The sequence below is a fragment of the Pithys albifrons genome, chromosome 1 (genome assembly GCF_047495875.1).
Source record: "Pithys albifrons albifrons isolate INPA30051 chromosome 1, PitAlb_v1, whole genome shotgun sequence".
NCBI lineage: Eukaryota > Metazoa > Chordata > Aves > Passeriformes > Thamnophilidae > Pithys > Pithys albifrons.
In genome coordinates this window covers 57,938,737-57,952,962 of record NC_092458.1, presented here as the reverse complement: position 1 = coordinate 57,952,962, position 14,226 = coordinate 57,938,737, and the positions used below count along the sequence as shown (strand labels likewise).

Genomic DNA, 14,226 nt, shown 5'->3' with positions numbered 1-14,226 from the left:
GGACAAAGAGCTGATAACATGTGCCTTGACTTTCAATACTTGCCTTGTGTGGCCAAAGGGGATGGCATTTAGAGGCATCATTCTTTCTTAAAACAAGATATAAAATATTTTTCTAGTCCAAAGAGAAGAGAGTGAACAACATCTCTGTGCCCCAGGGCATCAGCAGTTGGAATGCAGCATCAAATACGCTGCACTATTATCACTGCACTATTATCACTGCACTGTACCCAGTCCTAAAACGCAACAGAGAGAATAAAAGTTGCGAATCAGGTCTCAAAGGCATGTTTCACCCTCCAGCCCAGCTTTTTGCAAATCCATAATGGTTTCAGCCCTTAAGTGAGGCTAGGGAGTCTGCCAGGAGGGTGCTCAGGTACTCCCAGAAATTAATCAGAGACGGAAAATATCAGATTAAACTACCAGCAGAGTAGGAAAACTGTGTTTCTGACCTGTAGCTGCCCACCCTTTCCACATCTATTGCTGACAGCAGGTGTAGCTCAGTATCCAGGATCTGGATTCATTCCCAGTAACCATCTACCTTTCAGGGAAGCTCCTCATGACAGAGGCAGAGTCTGTCTCTGATCCCTCCGTGGTCTGTGTCAGGGACATCAGCTCCTGTTCCACCACAAGAGCTTCAGTTGAGCTCCTCTTTTGGGTGCCCCTGCCAAGGGCTTAAATGGTACTGGCAGGAGCACACTAGTGGGCTTCTACTTGAGGAACAGGAGCAGCTTATTGTCTTTTATTGTTCCACTTCATATTAAAAGCCCTTCAAAATTTACAGAAAGCCACTCTTTCTGTCAGAGGTTTTCAAGTAGCAGAAAGGAAATGCAGGTGAGGGTAGGGAATATGAGTGCAGCAACTTCCACTGAACAAGGATGCTCTCTGGGCACTACAAGCATATCTTGTCCTATTTGTTCCCACAATCATGGTCTCATACTCTACTCAAAGCCAGGATGCCCTTTTTACCTGTTATTACAGCTTTAAGTCTAAGATGCATCCTAAGTTGAGTCCTTGGAGCAAGCATGGGGCAATCACTCCAGAGCACGTGATGTATATCAACTTGCCAACCTGCCAGATCATCACAGGTCCAGGATCTTCCATTTCACCCATTTAGTCTCCATGCTTTTCATTTATTTTGACTAGTAAATGACTGCCAGATGTTCCACAGGAATTGCCCATGCACTTGATTTGCTTGTACTTACTCAGTATATTTTATTCCTCAAAGAGAGCACAGAAAGTGATCTCAGGTGATATCCATCAAACACAGCAGCTAAACAGAATCATTTGCTTCGGTGTCCATAACCCAGCTGCAGTTTTGGATGAAGGACAGCAAGGAACTGTGTCTTCCTTCAGTTTGAAACAGTTTCAGTGTCCTCCTTTCTGGTCTGGGAAGGGTTCCTCGACTTGGTTTCAAAACAGGAGAGTTGAAGAGTGTGACTTTGCTCCATCCTGCCAGTGTCTACATGGGTATCCATCAGAAAGCATCTATGGGACTGAAATGCTTTAGTAAGAATCCTGTTTATACTTCATTATCATTACACTGTTTTCAATATATTGCAGAGTGTTGAGTTTCTTGAATTCTTTTGCTTGCACTTCAAGAGTGCATGGCAGTTTATGCTGAAAAAAAAGATTTTTGAAAAGAAAGCAAGGGGATTTAATTTGAGACTAATATCTTTCCGTCTGGGATACATTTAAAATGCTATATCAGAATTTTGCTGTATCTACCACAAAACCAATTCTTTTTCAAAATGCCTCTAAATATATGTGGCCTCATCTAAAAGTTGGGGTCATCTGATAAAGAGAAGTGTGTGCTATGTTGTGAATGTGTACTAAAGCTGTATTTTCTCTGCATGCTCAGAAGTGTGTAATTAGCACCAAGACAGCCATTAACACATCCCCGGCACTGTGTCAGCAAGTCACACCTGATTGTGTTGCAAAGTGAGATTAGCAAAATGAGTTTGAAGTTGTCCTCTCACCGCCATTTGATAGCAGAGAAAACAAATCCTTCCACTGCCAAAGCTGCAACTAATATTCAGTACTTAAGAAATTCAACTGATGCATTCATAATGAACAGGATTTTGTGTAATTAAAATTTTAAATAAATCCCCAACATGTGCCCTGGCTTGGATTTCTTAATTTCAGATATGAAAGTACAGCTTTTGACAAAATAGGTTGAGGGGGTTGGAGGGATTTTTTTTCTTCTCTTTTCTTTCATCTGAGAGATTTAAAAAAATCTCATTAGCATATTAAAAAAGAGCAGAAGATAAATTAAATGGAGACCAGGATTAAAAGACTCACTATTTTCTTCATGTCACCTTTATAGTTCTTTTGAGCATCTATCTCTGTGTGGTGGGTGTAAGTAACGTGGAGGTGGATGTTAGTGGGTGGCAAAGCTTTTGTGAGACAGAAAGAAGCTGAGAATTAGAACATTATTCGAGGCAGTTTCCAGACAGATGAGAAGAAAGACTCAGACCCTGAGAAGCCCAGAAAGAGAAGGGGGACAGCAAGAAAACTGAATAAATGCTACATTTCATTGGCAAAGAAAATGATGATTTGTTTCAACAGAAACTCTGAAAGTTGCCATGGTGGCTGAAAGTTGCTGAAAAACTTGGAAGTTGCTCACTCAAAGCATCTCACAGCTGAAGATCTGGGTCCCTCTTGTCTGCAGAAACCTTTAGGTCAAAGTCAAAAATCCACTGGGTTCTCATGGCTCATTTCCAGGCTACCTATGTAACTATAGGGTGACTGCAACTCTTATTGTTCTTTGTCACACGTAGGAGGATGGAGAAGATGAGATAAAAAATGGCATGCTTTTGAAAACTTCCTGTAGCTGCTTGGAAACCCACATTGCCAAAGTCTTAGACCTGATCTGTAGATAATTTAATCACTTGTAGCTCCTTCTGAGGTTAATGGAGGCTGAATATCATGTGCTCTTGGAGGCAATTCTACTATGAAAAATCAGGGGCTGGATGATATAAGCTGGACAAAATAATATGATCAGTAAACTTGGATATTCATTCTCTCTGTGGCAAAATTCCTGGACGCAATGGTGAGGAATAATACTGCCACTGTGCTTCAATTCAACACCAAGGTAGCAGCTGACAGATGCCTGTTATGCACTAACACAGCAATGAACATCATAGAAGAAAAAAATCACATGGCAAAATGCACCCCTCAGAAGCAGTTTTAATAAGAAAGAAGCACTGTAAAGTTTGGGACTATTTTCACAAAGACAAATAGTAAAATAAAATTTATAAAAATGCTCACCATCAAAATGCCTGGACTTCCATCCTGCCAGGTCCCACCATTTTCCAAATTAAAAATAACCTAGCCAGGAAAAAAGTGTGCTTTTCCCCACTGCATTATTCTCAGAAACATTTGAAATGATTGTGTGTTATGAGTCTGTATATAGATATATATATGTATGGTGTTTCCCCAAACAATGCAAATTCTACCGAGTTGCACACAATAAGAAACTGTACCTCACAGTGGGGTTGGCTGTAGCAGGAGGCAGCCTTAGCACACTTGGTGGGTTTGTAAAAAGGGGTGTGAGCACAGCCCCTCTCAACCCCTGGCTCCCACCAACGGTCACAGCTGCTGTGAACACACGTAGCTCCTATCAACTCCCCTATAATCCATCCAAGAAAGCTGATGATGAAGAGGAAGGAATTTGTATACATAGAAAGTGCAGTTCCCTGTTGGGAAGAAGATTAGGTTGTAGTATCTCAGGGTGTGCTAAGGCTGGACTGGGGCAGAGTGAGAGCACTGTCTTCTGGTTTGGGCTGGCTGGTGTGCCCAATGGCTTTGATTTTGTCTTTGTTATTTTCTGTGTGACTCTGCTCTGTAGCCCCACAAAGATGGCCTTCAGATTACACCCTGACTTCCCCAAACAAAGAGCCATGTTCCTGAGTGAATTAATGAGTGTTTGCAAAGCGTGTGTGATCATTGTAGAAAATGCAGTTGACTGAGTGTGAAGTATCTGGAAAAGGATGATTATTTGCAGCACCTGTCCTGCTGTTAGAAACACTTATTTACTGAGTAGTGAACCAGTCCTTGTCCTCCCTCCTTGGGATGTTCCTAGCAGGCACTTGCGCTGTTCACAGGTTGACTTTTGCAGATGATGTGCATTACAGTAAATAAAAGTATGAATGAGGCATCCAGACTCCCAATATAACACTGGGGAACACTGGAAAGTGCAGAAAGGTGACACTTTACCTTCATTCAGAAGATCTGAGCGGTGTTTATTCTTCTACAATGTGGTGGTGCTACTCACCCTCTTTATACTCTAGGTCATCAGTGTCTGGGTCCTCTCCCATGGGATGGGAGGACTAGTTTCAACTGTCCCTCTCCCTGAAGGGTTTGTCTTGAGTAAATTCACCATTTTAAAGTCAGAACTTGAATGGCAAGACATTTGGCTGCTCAGGGCAGCAGTTGCACTTCCTGTCCCTATTGAAAATGTACCAATGTGCAGCAAAGAAGCAGCGCTTGAGGGATGGTGGTATATCCAATGCTTGCACCCTACAGGGCTGTGAGCTCAGCCAACAGAGGTGCACTGTGGATTGCTGCCCGTTTCCACTCTTCTTACTATAGCTGACCTAAAGATCAAATGCAAATACAAAAGTTGCCTCAGAACATGAGGAGCAATATCAAAGACCTTTCTCCTGGGTGAATGCCTTGGCTTCACAGCTGCAAACTCAGAGATACAGTTGTGGATTTTTTCACTTCTTGGAGATCCTAAAGATCTCTAGCTCTTGGATATACCCTTCATCCTTTCCCTGAATTTTCCATCAAGTCACTGGAGGTGTAGCAGTGGTAGGGAGCCATGGATTTATATCCTCATGCGAGTAGGCATGTGTTTCTCCATCATGGGTGGTGGTGTTTCCAGTGCAGTAGGAGAAGCCCACAGTGATAACAGCACTTCCCTGACAAAAACAGGGCTGCCCTTCTGCTCTTTGTCTAGAAACCAGTAAAACTTCTGTGGGTCTGCATTGAGGAAGGGTTTGGTCCCAGCTGTATGTAGAGAGCAGTGTCCAGGGGGATGTTTCTTCAACATCTCTTGGGATCAAGTGAATTGCGCTCCGGGACTCTGCATGGGCTGCAAAAGGAGCTGATATTCTTCAGAGTTAGCCACCCACTCCTCAGACATCAGAGGTAGAACAAGTGAGTCCCACCTAGTGTATTTTTTTGCATTTTTATGAGAAAGCCTGTGTCCCAGGCCCAAATATTATCATGTTTTTTTTCCTTTTTTCCATAAGAAAAGCACCATGTGTTTATAAATTGCTCTTTGCCAAATTACTTGTTCTTAAAAAGAATTACACTGTAATAAGCTGCATCATTAAAAAGAATTTTTTCTGTGAGCAGCAGAGCCTGGTTTCCTGCGGTTTGGTGCCTTGTGGTGGGATTATGTTGCGTCTAATGAGGAGCACTTTGGCTGAAGCCTATTCTACTGTTCATAAAGATACTGTCTCATGTGGGCTCTCTGGTGTCTGTAATACATTTGGGATCAGACAGCCATTGTTTAGATTTTCTCCTATCTGTCAATGTAATAATGCCCACGTGGCAAGCTGTTCCTCCCTGCAGACATGAAGGGGTCATGCTTCTCTACCCTGATGCCTCTTCTCACAAAAATGGTTGAAAATTAAAGCATTTGAGACTGCTATCCCACAGTTCAGTCCGACTGAAATTGGCCAACAGGCTAAAAGATAATTGAGAATAATACTAGACTGACACAACAACATAATAAACCTAATTTTATTAGGTAATCAGGCAATAATGATGGAAAATAAATAATGGAGAAGATTAAACATGGAAAAAAATGTCCATAAATATTTATTCAAGCCTTTAAAGACACTCAAGGTGACCATTTTATGCCTGTTTTGCATTTCAATTTTAGTGTTTTAATTCACAGCCATATGAATGCCCAACAAGTGCACAGACACCCCAATAGTTACACTCATACCTCAAAAGTAAATATAAAATAATAGTTTCCTCTGAGACTTTTTTTCTTACAATAACAGAGAATTACTAATTGTTTATTTAAAAATTTAGAATTTAGAAACAGGAATGTTGAATAATTCAGCAACCAGATTTTGAAGATGGTTCTCACCTAGTCACACAATAAAGATAGATCATGTGGTTTGTGCTGGATTTCCAGAATTTTCAATAAACCTGAACTGAACAAAGTCAGAAGAGAAGTCCTATGCTGAAGTAGTTCATGGAAGAGTTTCAGAAATCTGAGATGCGAAAGGGAATTCACAATTATTTGCGCACACACACGCAAAATCAAAAATTAGGGAAAGAAGAAATATATATTGAATAAATTGTTCATTGTAATTTATTTTCCCAGTCCTAAACCATAGAACTGTGCTTGTCATAAACTGATCTTTGAAGGTATTTCTATTTTCTTACCTTGGATGCAGTTTAGATGGATGAGCTACCATTGTTCTCCATGCTTATCAAATTAGGAAAATGCATTTCTAAATTCAATTACATACTCTGTGGAAATGGTTTCTCTGGCTCTGGTAATCTTTGGAGAAGAATTATACACAGTCTATAAAGCTTCACATTTCAAAACCTAATTTTGAACATTATTCAAGAGGTTAATTTAAGATTCATCTTCCAAAAGGGGAGTTAAATAAAAGTGATAGAAGGCTGGAACTTGTCGAGTGGCTGAGAGGTTTATCAGCATGTGAGTATGAGTTCATTAGTTTTAATTAGTATAATCACTAATGTTGCATTAACAGTTTGGTGAGAGAAAGTAATTGCTCACACCCACTGTATTAGATTGGGAGATTAGAATTCATTTTATGAGGCAATTAGCATTTCAGTTTTTTTTTAAAAGGCTTTTACAATCTACCATTGCAGCAGCCTCCTTCACCAAAAAGAGTTTAAATTAACCATAACTTTCATCCTAATGGGATGCAAAAATTAATGTACAATTAAGTGTGAACAGAAATCCCATTGTGATAAGCAGGCAGCTAATGCCACAAACCTTGATTAGTTTATAATGACCTGTTTTATTTCCCAGACAATGACAGTCATTTATCTGTCCTCAATTCATTATTTTCCTGGAAGGTTTATATTCTTGAATTTTATACAGTAAAACAAATAAAATATGAGGAAGGGAAAAGTAGAACTGTACTATTGAAGTAATATTCTTCAAAGAAAAAGCAAGTTTCAATAATAGGGCTTAACTAGTCAATTATTCTTCATATCAAATGCCAGAGGAAGAAGAAACAGCTCACTTTGACATGCAGTGCCTTGGGAAGACACAAGAATTTCACAGCAGCAGCATTCACAATCCTGTTCTGCCCATCACATTCCTTGGCAGCTACTGACAAAATGAGAATGGAGATCCAGGACTTGTCATCCTGGTTGGCAAGGAAGCCCTGGACATCTGAGAGTTAAGACAGGTCACTCAAGAGAGTGTCTTCCAAAACATCCTGGAAAGCAAATGTGCACGTTTTGGTGGGAAAAGCCCCTTACATCAAGGCTGTAATGCAAGGCATCATGGCATCCATAAAAGAGATAAGAAAACGCACCATTTGCAACAAATCTAGCACCTATTATATGGGATTATGCTTGTCCTGATTAAAACATATCTCTGCTCAAAAAATATCTGAAGATATCCCAAATCTGCCATAACTTGCATGTGGCATGGAGGAGAGCAACTGTTAGATATTAGAACTATAAAGTAGTTCCTTTAATTCTAGGCACATATATTAAAATGAATGGATATGGAAAAATAGCCAGGGAATTGCATGAATCTTCCTAAAGCATATGTTAAAAGAAAATGTACATGTGTATGTATGCACTTTTACAAGAGATATTAATGGATATAAGAGACTCCTGGAAGAGGGGTTCAGAGACAAACATAATTACACAGCTAAAATTCGGGTACAACTAAAGACTGGATCTTAGTCTCTCTGGCATTATCCAGTATCACCTTTAGAAGGTGAATTACTCCAGCTAAGATCTGAATCCTTCACTGTAAGGGCTGCCTCACTCTACAGGCTGCAAAGGCAGTCCAAGGTAACCAGATTTCTGTCTTGGGTGGCTGAAGTAAATGCTTAAAATTGGATGGGATGAATCATGACCAGTATGTCTGTGCCTCAGGGTTTGTCTATGCACAGAGTTATTGTGCAGAGCCATTACTCTTCCTGAATAGCATTACACGTGAATATACTTCTGGTTGAGTAAGACTTATTTCTCTTCAACAACATCCACTTGACAGAGGCAGAGCAATTTGCTTTCCAGTCCTCATGTGGAATCCTTCTGCAAGAGCTGCTGCCTTTTTAGTGAGCTGCTCTAACTTTATTGAAAAAATGCCCTAAATTTGCCATCCATTCGCCTTTGAGAGGAATTTAAGATTTATGGAGGTAAGCACATCAATTAGGCACAAATACATTGGCCCCAAAATAATAATGAAGGTATTGCATGCAATAAAAACTGACTTTTATTTCACAAATTATGGATGTTATAAAGCTTATTGTTTCAGGAAAAATGCCTGTATTTGCCCGTATGTTTCATTAAAGAATAATAATACCATACATATTTCATTTCCTTGTTCTGAGCAGCAAGAGCCTTAACTATATAAAATGCCCCATGCTGTCCTTGCTTTGTTGGGCTTTTTTCCTTTTAATCAGATTTTCCCCCCTGAACTACTGAAATCGCTCTTTAAACACATACATCATTTTCATTTGCAGTGACTTATCATGACTCAAACAGCTTCCCTCTTGTCCTGGAGAACAAGGCAACTGCTGGCACTTTTTGCTGGGCAGATCCAGGTCAGAATTGCCTCTGATCTCCAGGATGCTGAGTTCCCTGCATTCCCACCAGTGCTGTTTTAGATGGTGTTTAGGTGACTGATGTCTATGGGGTCCGCACCTTGCATATCTGCGCTGGTTCCTGGTCCACCAGTTTTCACATGTAATTTCTCTCTTCTCGTAGTATGCGCCGACCCTCTGTGCAGCTGTGCAGACATCTGCGGAGCAAGGCATCCTTCCTCCCTCCCATCATCATGAAGCAGTGCATGACCCCCAGTTGGTTTCCTGCATGTGCCCGCTCTTCTCCTGCCCATGGGAAGGGCACCTGGAGGTGGTGGTGTCCCACCTGAGGCAGACCCACCACATCAACATCCTTCAGGGTGCAGAGATTGTCTTCCTGGCCACGGACATGCATCTGCCTGCACCCACAGACTGGATCATCATGCACTCTTGTCTTGGCCACCAGTTTTTGCTGGTCCTCAGGAAGCAGGAGAAGTATGAAGGCCACCCTCAGTTCTTCGCCACAATGATGCTGATTGGCACACCAACCCAAGCCGACAACTTCACCTACCGGCTGGAGCTCAACAGGAACCAGAGGCGCCTTAAGTGGGAGGCAACCCCCAGGTCGGTACTGGAGTGTGTGGACTCTGTCATTTCGGATGGGGATTGTCTTGTGCTGAACACTTCTCTGGCTCAGCTTTTTTCTGACAATGGAAGCCTAGCGATAGGGATTGCAATAATGACCAGCAAAGTTCACAACTCTGAAGCTGAAATGTGAGGGGAAAGAGGAACAGGAGGAGGAACAACAGCAACAAGAGTGGTGCTCTGGCTGCCTTGTGAGAGGCAGAACTTGCAGACTTTTTGGGGGGGTCTCAGGTCTTTTATGGTATTTAGTACTCATCCACAGTGGGCATTATGTATACATCCTGTGGTTACAGTCTCTGTGTAATGTATTTACTGTTTTGTTAATACAGTTTTATGAGAAATTTTAAAGAGGCTCATCAATTTATTGTCACCCTCCAGCAACACTGAAAACAACACATGTTATTGAAAAGTGCACTCGGGGTCACTCACAGAAACCTTTGCTCTGAGCATGCTATGTGAATATGTTTCCTTCACTGCCTGCCTAATTGACCAGAGGCCCCTGTGCCTGATGAAAGGTCGAGCATTCTACTAGGAGACAAGAGCACCCAGGTTTCCATATTAACAATAGGAATTTAACTGTCATACTGTGGTCACAACCAAGCCCTCCAGGAGCTTGTGGTTTCAGAGCTCCATTCAGCTTCTAAGGAAACACCACCACCCAAAGAGTGAAAGTTTCAGAAGAAAAACTAACCGCTTCTGCTGAGGAGGGGCCTGGGAAGCCTCATCCTGCCTTAAATTGGGAATGACAGCTAGTGGGTGGTCATGGTGAGTCTAGTTAAATCCCACTCTTGTATCATAAAGGGCAGTGAGAGGTTGCTAGGTGTTCTGGCTACTGGAGGGCTATAGCCAGCCACTGGGGCATTCATCTTTTTAGCTGATACTTCCTTAAGCATTCAAAAAGAGATTTTCCAGAAAATAAAGTATAAGAATTGTCCTAAGTTGCATTATGATCTTGCTATTGAATTCCATGCCCCTTTGACTAACAACTTGAGCTGCTAAATATGGTTTTAAAACAATATAGACAGAAAATCTGTTTGTAAATTGGCTATGAGATTTAAAACACATTTCTTTACAGAAAAACCCTTGGTTTTTTATTTCCTTCCATACATTTTGGGGGCAGGGGAAGAATAATAGTCCCTTTCTTCTGCTGAGGGTGTTTCACAAACAGTGATGATCACAAAACAACATGGGCTTCTCTAAGAGCGTCTCCCTTTGAGAGCTCCTTGGAGACAGTTGGAGGCAAGAGCTGGTCATCCTGACACTTGATCCCATCTGCCTGTTTCCTCCAATCCAAGAACAGGAGTGAAATCGCACTGCAGTAGGTGACGTGTTGAAGGAGTGGGCTTTACAGGGAGTGTGACACATGAAAGGCATGGGAAACTGTCTTTACCTGTTTTCCCTTCTGCCTGTGTGTGGCTGTGGTCTGGCTGCTCATGAATGCTTTGTCAAGAAACATCTGGTGGGTTGGGTCAGTTAGTAGCTAGAGAGACTGAGGTCATAGCTTGGGTCCTTTGGAAAGCCAAGGTGGGGAAGCAAGCTAAGAACAGTCCTTCAGTACTTTGAAACATATCTGGCTGTAGCTAGATTTGAGCAGACAAGCACACTGATGCTGATCTCTCCTACCTGTTGCTCTCCTGAAAAATACTATGCAAGATGCATGAAGTGAAATAAATTGAAGTTTTCCTGAGATTAATTCCATACAGGTAATGTCTTCTGAGACGTAGGCGTACCTCACTTCCTTACCTGGACTTTCATAGTGGGTCAGGGAGGAGCTAGGGTGTCTTCAACAGGCTGCTCATGACCACACAAGCTGAGGTCCAATGAAGTCTCAATCCCTGTAAGAATACACTGGAGCACAGCTCCACAGCTCTCCCACTTCTGAGTTGCAGGGGCCGAGGAGGGGCATGCTGATTTGTAGCACTTCACTGGAACACAGAACATGCGGGCTTTGAAGCAGCTTGCTTTTTCCCTGCAATGTTAAATATTCAGAACTAGCAAATGCTGCCCTTTCCCTAAATGATAGCAATAAATAAATCATTGACATTTTTGTGGACTGAAACTGGCTTCTCCAGCTTCTCCAGCAACTATTTTCCTGTTAAAGTAAAACAAAGCAAAAGCAATAAACCCCCAATAAAAACAGTTCCTCTAGCTTAAACTTCCTGTCCTCTTTTTACACTGGGGTAGGGACCAAATGTAATGATGCATTTATTGCCTGATGACAAGAAGTTCTAAGGGAAGGTATATTCCTTGGTTATTCACTTTCTCCAGACTATTTACTTCTTGTTAGTTGGCACCTTTTGTTTTTAAAATATCTGCTGAAATTTAGGTATGAAGGGGCATGGTCGTTGCCAAAGGACCAGTGTATTTCTGGCAGGATAAATGTAACACTTCTCTAGAATGGAAATCTCCATCCCTTGCCAGCATCCTAGTTTTGAAGAGGCAGGAGAGAGACATAGTGGAAATGTGACCTCCCTAAAGTGACCCACCTCACACCCCACATATCCTTCTCCCAAAGCTTGCTTGTGACCACACCAAAAGCTCAGCTTTTACCTTTCCTTTCCAGTATTCCCCCCTCATCTGGTAGCTACTCCTCAGCCCACTCTCAAGCCCTTAGCCTTGGTTTCAGCCTTCAACTTACAGAGCTCGTGGCACTTCTTGCCTTCTTATTTTATTGCCTGTTGTGTCCCATTGTTTAAATTGTTCTCACTGCTTTTTGAACCCAACCAAGTAGTTTCCTTGCTTGGCTTTCTCCACATCTGCAAAGACCCAGCTGTGTCAGGGATTTAAGAAATCAAGATTGGAGTACTACTTTGGAGTACTACCCTACCTTGGAGTACTGACAAAAATCTGTCCAATAAGATTCCCATTAAAGAAAAGGAGGACACATTTTGTGGAGAAATGATATATCGGTACCTAAATCCAGCCTTCATAAGCATCTCAACATGAAGCTCAAATGTTTAAGGGTATATTTAAAGACTTTCTACCATAGAAGGCATTCTAATTGTCATAATTCAAAGCCTATGAGCAACCTTATACTGTCATAAAGCAAAGGTAAAGCAGATATTTTGCATGGTAGGACATAAATTCTAAAATACTGTAAATAGGATCAACCATGAAATTCAGTTTTCACTCACTTTTTCAGTGCCCATAATATAGCCCTGTTTACAGCTTCTGCTTATGGTTGAAAGGCAGCTGTAGTTTGGCTTCCTAAATTTTGCCTGAAATCAGGGCTTCTAGAATTCATTTTGTGCTCTAATATTCTGCATCTTTACAACATATTAAACCAAATCACTCTTAATTCCTTCCTTCCTGTGAAGAACAAACCCTATATGTCTTTGAAGAAAGGAGGTGCAGGAGAAAACAAGATCTGGCAAAATTGCTATGCAGCTGCTGCAAAATTCTGCTTACCTACCTACTTGACAGTAGTGTTCGCTCTTTTTTCTTTTTTTTTCTTTTTTTTTTTCACATTGAGAAAATATTGCATTTGGGTTTTTGTTGAATTTTTAGTATTTTTTCTTATCTCTGTTCATGGATGGATTTTCTTCTGCTTAGTTAATAAACTGCAATAATAATTTCATCAGGCTGAGCCAGATGGATTGCTACCAGATCACTACAAAAACTACTTTGGTTCTTCTATACTATCCATCAGACACTGCGTGAATGTTAATGTCAGATCTGCAGTAAAACAGCATTAGTGTTTTCAGCTCAATCCCATTATGAATTAAGCTCACATCATATATCCATGACTCCATATAAATCAGCTGAAGTATCCTGAGTCTCATCAACTTGAAGATGACAAAGGACTTTGCAGTGTCAGCGCAGCCATTCCACCCGTTGAGAAGTAGGGCAGTAGTTCTCCTCTCACTGGACTTGATATCATATCCTCTCCTTCAAGTGATCCTTTATGACTACGGGCCTGTAAACTACTGAAGAAAGGAGAGATGGTAAATGCTGGACAATAAAAGGGTTATAACAAAAAGAGTAATTTACAATAGCTTGCTGGATACTGCTGCATGGCTCTCTTTTTTGTGCATCAGAGAAACTAAATCCAATTGACAGTACTGTTGTATAGGAGATTTATCTGTTTTTCCAGCCCAACAGAGACCTAAAAAACACTCATCAGAGAAGAATCTGTCACAATAGACTCAGATGTATTTCTTCACCAATTGGATCAGAAACACCTCATATGGAAGAGCTGCAGATTCCGAACTGTTCAGACACAAGCATAAGCTTTTAATTCTTTTTTTTTTTAATCCAATTAACTCTGCACTCTCACACCATCAGAGTGAATGGTGGAAAACAAAGATTGCCATCAGTCATCACCAGAACTGTTAACACAAAAAGATGAATCCTCTTCCTGCAGAAAATGAAGGGGTTTCACAGTAGGGTAGGACTGGGCAGCACCTGCGGGCTCCAGAGGTGTTCACATAGAGCTGAGAGCAGAGCTCAACCTACGCGCAGAAATGCTGCTCAACAGAAACCACCCAGAGTGAGGTCATAGCAGGGTCTGTCAGGAAAATGATCGGATCTCCTGAGTCACATCTCTGTGCCTCTTCACACCAGCACCTTCCACACAGCTAAAGGGCCTCTGGTCTGCAAAAATGGCTCTTCTTGCAGTACTTTCACAAAAGGATGCCAGACTCCAAGAAAGAGAGTAGCAAAGCTTAGTGGTAGGCAAATGGGAAACAGCAATTGCAAAACCTGCTGTCCTTCAACTAGAATGAGCTTTATGACTTCCAGGTACTGAAAATCCTCTTGAGACAATGCCTATCTGAACACATCACTTAATCTTGTAGAAAGCTTGAGGACAGAGAGGTTC

The 14,226-nt window shown here is 41.4% G+C and overlaps 1 protein-coding gene across 1 annotated transcript in view; it reads left to right on the top strand.

The window, feature by feature from the left end:
* The window catches only part of SIAH3 (siah E3 ubiquitin protein ligase family member 3), a 49,757-nt gene extending 39,806 nt beyond the window's left edge, over positions 1–9,951 (top strand). The window contains exon 2 of the mRNA XM_071570748.1: positions 8,947–9,951. Within this exon, the coding sequence (XP_071426849.1) occupies positions 8,947–9,540 (594 nt within the window). The 3' untranslated portion in view covers positions 9,541–9,951. The remainder of the gene's footprint in view (positions 1–8,946) is intronic.
* The last annotated feature ends 4,275 nt before the right edge of the window (positions 9,952–14,226 follow it).